General features: G+C 37.8%; 1 protein-coding gene across 2 annotated transcripts in view; it reads left to right on the top strand.

The window, feature by feature from the left end:
* ARHGAP42 (Rho GTPase activating protein 42) overlaps window positions 1–8,410 on the top strand; it is a gene marked incomplete at its 3' end in the record, with an annotated part of 295,173 nt that extends 286,763 nt beyond the window's left edge. For both annotated transcript variants that reach the window (XM_082626591.1, XM_082626592.1), the window contains 2 exons: window positions 6,421–6,500; window positions 6,866–8,410. In XM_082626591.1, coding sequence (XP_082482717.1) covers window positions 6,421–6,500; window positions 6,866–6,954 — 169 coding nt within the window. The remainder of the gene's footprint in view (window positions 1–6,420; window positions 6,501–6,865) is intronic.
* Between the last annotated feature and the right edge of the window lie 695 nt (window positions 8,411–9,105).

The following is a 9,105-nucleotide window of genomic DNA, read 5'->3' on the forward strand; positions in this document are numbered from 1 at the left end:
GATCTAAACAGTGATGCACTTGATCAGATCATTCAAGTGGCTTTTCAAGGAGGTTGTTGAAGGGAAGAGAACCATTTAAGGTGGAACTGGTGATATTTTAAGGACCTTAATTAGGGCATTAACAAAAGCATGAAAAACTGTAAGGAGAATTTTATGGCTAGAACTAGGATTGAGCAACTGCTTTGATACTGGGAATGAGAGACAGGTAAAGAAGATTCCAAGTCTTCGAGACTTACTGTCAGAAAGAGTGGTTGCTAATTTAGCTCCTGAGCTTAGTTTATGAGAGTATGTAGAGGAGCAAGGAACATTTTGGCCCCAGTGTTAGAGGAGCCTGAGGACCATTGAGAGGCAGTTAGAAACCTGCAGCTGGAACCAGGAGAGAGCATGAAGTTTGATGCCAGAAACTTCTGCACAGCAGTTATACTGTATAGATGAAGGCGCGCTTACCCAGCGATGGGGCTTACTGAGGGAAAAGGTAAAGTGGCTGGGCATTGGTCTTTGAGGAATGGTTTCATTTAAGGGTCAGGCAAATAAGAAGGTGGAGGAATCATCACAAGGAGGAAGCAAGGTCAGTGTGGTAGAAGCTACCAAAAAGTCAAGGAGCTCATGAGAGGAGGGCACTGGTTTTAACCTCTAAGACGTCACTGGAAATCTTTAAGAAATCAGGTTCAGTGGAGTGGGAAGGGCCCCTCTGCAAGGGAACTTAACCTGCCAGACTTGTTAAAATGAATATTCCTGAATTTGCCACAGACTCGGTAAACCATAGTATCTGAGACTGAGGCCCAGAGAATATATATTTTTGACAACTTCCCCAAGTGATTCTTAGGTACAAAAAAAAGTTTGAGAACCACTGGAATAGAGAAGAATGTCATGGTACTTAGCGTGACCCTAAGCAGACATTAGTTATTTTATACTTGTTTCTCTTAACTTGTAAAATGCTCTCAAGAGCCAAATGTCACTAGGCTCTGTCTCACGATTCCAAAGGCCTGTGGAAAACAGCACCTTTAAAGCTTTCAGCTCTGTCTCAGTGAGTTATACTTGGGCAGTGGGGAAATCCACTTTAAAGTAATATAATTTAGGCAAGCTGTACCAATATTTTCTGAAGGTTGAATTGAGAATTAGAATTAATTAATAATTGAGTACCTGGCCCATTACAAACAATCACATTTTCTATTATTATAATTTAAAACCAATATTTTGTTTATAATCACAAAACACCAAAACAAAGCTCAGCAAAGTCTTCTCGTTTAGTGAATTTGAGTTTTTATTTTATTTTATTTTATTTTATTTATTTTTTTGCGTTACATGGGCCTCTCACCACTGTGGCCTCTCCCGTTGCGGAGCACAGGCTCCGGACGCGCAGGCTCAGCGGCCACGGCTCACGGGCCCAGCCGCTCCGTGGCATGTGGGATCCTCCCAGACCGTGGCACGAACCCGTGTCCCCTGTATCAGCAGGTGGACTCCCAACCACTGCGCCACCAGGGAAGCCCAAATTTGAGTTTTTAAAAGGCTTTAAGTCATTGGTTCAGAGCACACTGACACATGTAAGACATACATAAGATAAAGCACTGTGACACACATAAGAAAGACAAAGGAAGCCATGGTTATTAAAAATAACATTTTTTTCTTTTTTTAGGGAATATAAAGAATACTGATAAACTAAAAAAGTGAATAAAAGCCACCTCTCATTTTGCCACCTTAAGATAACCACATATTGTTGCACAGCCATCTAATCTTACCTGTTGACAGTGGTTCTCAAACAACTTATACAACTAAAAACATTTTTGAGGACCTCCAAAGAGCTTTTGTTTATGTGGGTTATATCTATTAATATTTTTTGTGTTAGAAATTTAAACAGAAAATTTTTAAATGTTTATGAATTTATTTAACAAAAATAAGCTCATAACTAATGGGTGACAATAGCAAGAAGTAGGTGTGATTATTCACTCTTATTAACAGTCAACAATTATTAATAGTAGAAGTGATTTTTCAGTGACATTATCTTGAGACTTTACAAATGATATTTAAGTGGATTCACCAGATATGCACTAGATTATCAATCAGGAGATGTAGATCTTAGCCTGACTCTGCCATAATGTTCATTTCTCTTGGCCTTCATTTCAACATAAAGAAGATGGACCAAGGAAATATGCAGGTTTCCTTTCAAAATCCAAACTCATTATATGACTCAAGTCCCCTGGATGATCACAAGTCCCCCAGCATAGGCGGGGGTCACCCTTTTCTTGTAAAACCAAGTCAGACAGTTTATGTGCCTACCCCCAAGTCATAACAGGGTCTTGCCTTCCCATCTCTTCCCTCTTCCAAAGACCACATTTCTAATGTGTTTAAGACAACAGGAGTTGTTTCTTATCTTCCCCTAAGCTGGGCCACACAGAAGCCCCCTCCTCTGCTGTTGCCGTAACCTGCCATGCTGCAGTCAGCTTCTACCCCTTAATGATGGTCACTGCCAGGACCTCAGGAACTGGCATGATTTTACATTTCTGCAGATCTCCTTAATATCTGGCATAATAGGAAATAAATGGATTCTCATACACATTCCATTAGCTGTCAGAGTAGTGCCTATCAGGGTCCCACCTACCCCTCCTTCCAGATTTCCCTTGACTGCACTTTGAGAACCGCTCCTCTGTGATAAACACAGAAAAGGACCCATGAAGGTGGTGTTCATGGTATTGTTCCCACCATGGTGCCCAAGATGGTACATGCTCAACAGAATTGTTGGGCAAATAGATAAAATACACATTTTAACCTAAAAAGACTTTTTTATTCAGTTTTTCACTCCATTTTTAATGGAGTTGCAATATTCTTGTTTTTGACACAAGCAACTTTGACTCTACAAGCTCGTGTAAGAGATTTTTAGCATTGAGAAATCCAATACGCAGACATCCAAGCCGGAAACAGCCCATATTTGTTGGCAAAAACTTAAGAAAAGAGTAATATAACTAATTTTAAGAAATCTCCAACCAGTGACTAAGACGCAAATGTGCATTTATTGCATTACTTATAAGCGTTTATTGCGAATTGTCATAGGCAGTTGGAGGTCTTGCCAATGACTAATTTTTCTGTAAAATTTTTACCTTGCATGCTGACACTTTTTCATGTCATGTTTTCTTCTATAGCATTATTCATAGTAGCTACCTAATAATTCATTGGATTTGGTGTATTTTGTTTATTAAATCCTCTACTGATGAGTAATTAGATTGTGGTGATTTGTTTGTTTTTAGTTTTTCTGTATGTTACTGCTTTGGCACCTTTTAGACTATATCTTCCTACTCCCCTCAGAAGGGCATTCCTACCCCCTTCAGAAGTGAAATTCTCAGCATACAAAAAATGTGTGTGAGAGAGAGTGAGTGTGTATGTGTGTTTAACATTGTTAAGTGGCCCTTCAGAAAACATTACATCAATTTTGATTTGGTGAATTTTTTATTTTGCTTATCATTAAGATGAGTATTGAGAATTTTGCACACTGACCTTGTTAAACCTTTAAGTCTACTCATCAGCATTAGGCAGGGTTTAGAATTAGGAATAGGGCTTGTGAACAGATCATCTTCCAAATGATAAGAGAAGAAATGGCTTTCAGGACAGCGAGCATCATTACCTTACTTTCCAATGCGATAGGAAGCAGGATTCTCAAAATCCTTTTCAAAGGATATTAGAATCTTGTGAACAGAGACTCAATAGGTGACAGTGTTATTTTCACATCTTCTTCAATACACCAAGGCAGAAGAAGCATTAGCACCTGGAAAGAAAACTTCACTGACACAGAATTCTACATTAAATCATCAAAGCTCTCTGCTGAGTTAACACCTGTAGTTACAGAGCTCAGCAGAAGAAAATTATACCTGTCTAGTCACATGCACAGGTAATTGAAAAGTCATGACAGATATTATTTTGTGCTGTGTATTTTGACACATTTAACAGTATCCATTTATTTAGCGATGTAATTATTCTGCATGCGTTCCCTCACCATCCAATCCCATAAAAAACTATAAGGAGAACACTCATGTCTGAAATATTAATATAAATATTTGGTTGCATTTTAAAGTATATGAAAAATTATGTCATTGCAAGGATTATTATATCTTAATCATTTCTATAACTCTGGAATTTGTTTCCTTATGCATGCCTTAATTTATCTTAATGATTCAAAGTAATAAGACAGTAATTATTGGTGGAAATCACTGCTGCTAGAAAATTTGACTTTTTAAAAAATCTTTACATATTTTTAGAGAAGAGGCTCTGCAACCCTCAATTATATCAGATATCAGATCACATTATATCATATCAAATTAGATCAAGTTACACCAAATTATATCAGATCAAATGTCTATACTTGACTAGAAGATTTATAGGAAAAACTAGTATCATTTCTATATAAGATCACCATAGTCTGATTCTCAGAAGTCTTCATAACTTGGTAGCATCCTCTCCCCGCACCCCCAACCCATGTCAACCAACACACCCATGTGTACACGTTCACATGTACATGTGAGCACATGGCTGTTCTTTAGTGTAATATCTTGTCCTTCTCTGGGTGCCTCCACTTCATCAATTTTTCCTTAGACCATGTTTCATTGGGAAGTGGTGTTGTGTGCCTACCGCAGACTCTCCTAGCAAAGTTTCTGAAAGTACAGCCTGAGACTCACCTCATATGAAATAGACTCTGGGGGCGGGGCCATAGTTTTCCTCTGTAAGCTTTCCCATCTTCAGGTAGCCACTTGGGAACCCTAGTTTAAGTGACCTAGCCTCATTCTGGAAGTTTAGAGATAAGACCCAGGGTCTAGCTCCAATAGAGAAATGTAATCATAATGTAACACTGTTACTTTGAGGGCCTCAGATGGCAAATACTGCTGATGCTTCTTTGCAGATGAAGTATTGATTGGGACCTCAGGGAGGAAAGACAAGATGCCTTGAATCTTTAAGAGGCCTTATCCTGTAGAAAAAGAGTCCAGAGCATCTTCCCTTTTTTTTAACTCATTAATTCAGCAAATATTTACTGAGTTACTATTAAGCATCAGGCATTGCTCACAGAGGTTACATTCTAACTGGGGGAGAAGACAACAAATATCAACAATGGCACCAGAATACCATGCAGACTTTAAACTGGAGAATATGAGACTTTCCTGGGCAGCTGTTTTATAGTGTGTGGTCAGGGAAGACCTGGCCTTCAGTGAAACTCAAGAAATTTAAGATAAACTAGAGGGCCATAGCCGAGTGAAGATCAAGAAAATATCTCAGAGCGAGGCCCAGCCAGCCCTGAGGTGGGGATGGGTTTGGCGTGTTTTGGGAGGAGAAAGAGGGCCGGTGTGACTGACGTATAGTAGGTGAGTAGAGGCAGGTACAAAAGATGTAGGAAATTCTGGCAGGCGCCAGATTGTATATGGTATGGAGGCCAGATTTGGGAACCAGTTCAGGGTTGTTTTCAGGGAAATCATGTGATCATCATGTGATCATCAAAACCTTTCAAACTACCCTCTGGCTGCTCTGTATAGAATGGATTGCAAGGGGAGAGAAGAGGAAGCCCAGAGGATTTAGGAAGTTAGGAAGCCGTTCAGTGAGCTATGCCAGAAACGATCTTAGCTTGGACTCTGGTTGTGGTAGAGATGGTGAGAAGTAGGTGGAGTCAGGTCATTGGATGTTGCAGAGTAAAGGCGACTTCATTGGTGACTTGATTAGCCTCCTCAGATGATGGCATTTTCAGTGTTGGCTCAGATGGTTTGAAACAGCTCTCATATAAAACTCTGAAATTCTGGCTTCCCTTAAAAATACAGAGTATCTGGCTACTTGGAGCCTGAACTCCCATATGAGAACAGATGTCAGAGCTGAGTGCTGGCTTCCCTTTTTAAGAGATGGATATACTCTGATTTACAAAGACATGTCCCCATGTCTCCCTGACAGTGAGGCTGTTGTTGGTTGCCATTTATCATCAACTTATCCTATTGTTTTTCTTATTTCATGCCCACTTAGTTTATTTACCATACCCTATAGACTTTTAATTTGTGGATCTCACCTCTGATAGTCTGAAATTAAAGTAGCAAATAAACAAATAGGGCTTTAAGGTACCTAAGAACCTCTGTAGAGCTGAAAAATAGCCTATTTAGCAGAATACTAACAAATAATAGCGTTCTTTAAAACCAGCTTATTTTGTTTGTTGTAAGTCAGGTGATTACCCTTGGGGGCATTGCCTGGAAGCACAAGAAAGGCTTCGGGTTGTGCTGTCAGTGTTCTCTGGTTGCACAAATGTGTTCACTTTGTGAAATGCACTTATGCACACTTACATGTGCACATTATGTACATCATGCTTCACTTATAACTAAAACCAGTATCTTTTTTTAAGAATAGTTTTAAGTATAAATATACTTGAGCATTGTGGTTTTCACAAATTGTCTTTTGCTCTTTCAGCCAAGCCAAAGCCATGTACTCCTGTAAAGCAGAGCACAGCCATGAGCTTTCCTTCCCACAGGGAGCGATATTTTCTAATGGTAAGTACACCCATTCCCTTTGCTTAAGTTTATCATCATGGGGAGGAGGAGGAAGGAGTGGTGTAGCGAAAAGAGTCTAAAGTAGAAGCCAGGAAACTCAGAATCAAGTCCAGCCTCTCATACCTGTACAAGTGAACACATCAAATCCCTCTAGACCCCAGTTTCCTCCCCTGTGTCAGAGAGAGAGTGACTGATTACATAAATGCAACAGGCATTTCCAGCTTTACAGGTGCTGTGACACTGTTTTGACAGCTTGAGTATATATGCATACAATCTGATGTGGATTTTTACCCATTTGTGTATAGAATTTTTTGAAGCTAATGTTGACTGAGTGATATTTCTTTATGTATTTTAATTTTTGCCAGTGTACCCATCAGTGGAACCAGGATGGTTGAAGGCAACTTATGAAGGCAAAACAGGACTCGTCCCAGAAAATTATGTTGTCTTCCTCTAATACTTTTTAGTGGATGGCAGTATCTTCATGGTATCCATGGTAACAAATAATAAGTGCTATGATTTTATCTGACACAGATATGGGGATCAGCCTGTTAAAATGAAAACAGTCAATTTCTACCAAGTTTTACACCAGCAGACTATGTAGCTCCCTATTAATGGAAAGGGAAAAAATGTTTAAATTGTTTGCCATTCTTTTTAATTTTGGCTAGTTTCATATGTTAAAATAGCTTATCCTCCCCTCCCCACCCCCGCTTTTTTTTTTGGAAAAGTAACTCTCCACAATGTCTCTTTCATAATAATTATAGAATCTCAAATACTGTGTTAAGTACTATATCCCAGAAATTTGGAAACCAGAAATCTGCTATAAGACTTTTGAAATCTACCCTTTACTGTCTGGTGTTCTCTAAGAAACCTTGAAATCATTACTAAAAAATGTAATTTAAATCGTTCATTTATTATTTTTCTTAAAACTATACTGCTTTTATATATGATTGTTTTGCTGGTCCTAAACATTTCAAGGAAATAAGGAGTTTTTTTAACATAGGTTTATTTTTATTTGTTTACCAAGTAGATGATAATATTCAAAAGCAGTAATGAGTAATGTATATGATGTCTGTAAATGAAACCAAATTAGGTCATACACTGATTCCACTGTAAACATTCTATCCAGCATTCCAAATGCCTTCTCTGGGCTTAGAGCAGGATTCAGCAAACTATTTCTGTAAGGGCCTGATAATAAATATTTTGGGCTTAACAGGTCATGTGGTCTCCATCACACTACTCCACTGTGCCATTGCAGCAAAAAGCAGCCATAGACAACATGTAAACGGCTGTGGCTGTGTACCAATACCGCTTTCTTTCAGGACACTGAAAATGATGAGTATCACGTGTCATGAAGTATTAAGCTTCTTTGACTTTTAAAATTCTATTTAAAAATAGAAATGTTTTTAGCTGATGGGCCATACACAAACAGGTGACAGGCCAGATTTGACTCATGGGTCATGGTTTGCTGACCCCTGGTTTAGAGGATGTGTAAAACTATCTTTATAACTTTGAGATTTTATGAAATTTTATTCCATTAACATATAAATACTGATAAATCATATGCACATATCCTCTGCTAGTAGCATTATAGGGGTATCACAAATGTATAATTACAGTAATAGGAAAACAATGTAAAAGTGCAGTACACAGGCATACAACTTAAATTCTACTTGTAACTCTGTAAAGTGTCGAAGTATTTTATTGATATCTAATTTTGGCTTTTGAGAAATTGTCCTACAAATGATGCAGATGCTGTTTTAAGACAGTGGTAGGGACACTATGCCTTCTAAAGTCTATGCTTAGTTGAAACATAATCTAAACATAAAGGTACAAGATTCTTAAATTATTTTGAACCAGAGATTGAAATTGTTTCATCATCTTTAGCAGGAATAAAGTCATACATAATTTTCTGTTATGCCTTTCAATTTACAGCCTTTATTAGGAATTTCACTGAATTTATAGGGCATAGAAATAGGTGTTTACTATCGATTTATATTTACCATTAACATCTGATCATTCATCAATCATTATTTCTATTATTTCTATTTTAATAATCCTCATATTATTTCTATACGTATCTGCATATGGCAAAGAGCCTTTCTTCTCAAGATTCCAAAAAGCTGGTTCCCTGCCATCAACTGCCACAGCACTGGCGCCCTTGGCCACAGTATTTTACTTCTTACTTCAGAGTTCTTCACTGTACAGACACTCAGGTATTGACTGTAGACAGTTCTTTTTACGTGATATTATGATCTGTAATCTCAATCTCTTCTACTTTAAATGAACATTTCTAGAGTCAATAGGTTAAATTATACACACACAAGTATACAACTATGCCTTGGAGAATTTATGCTTTTAAAATTAAAAATGGAATAATGGGTTAGGATTTAAAGGTAAAGAGAATAAAGTAGGCAGAATCACAACCAGAAAAAAATATCAGTGCATTGAAATAAAGGAATAAAAAATATTTAATGTTGTAAAAATTAGCAATATAATGAAATAATCTGATACATTTGTCTCCTTTTTTTTTTTTTACCTGCTAGTGTTGATTTTTTACACTATAATTTTGTGTTGCTAGAGCTTCTTGGTCTCTGGATCCTTGGTG

This window comes from Mesoplodon mirus (genome assembly GCF_964341445.2).
Source record: "Mesoplodon mirus genome assembly, chromosome: 7".
Classification (NCBI taxonomy): Eukaryota; Metazoa; Chordata; class Mammalia; order Artiodactyla; family Ziphiidae; genus Mesoplodon; species Mesoplodon mirus.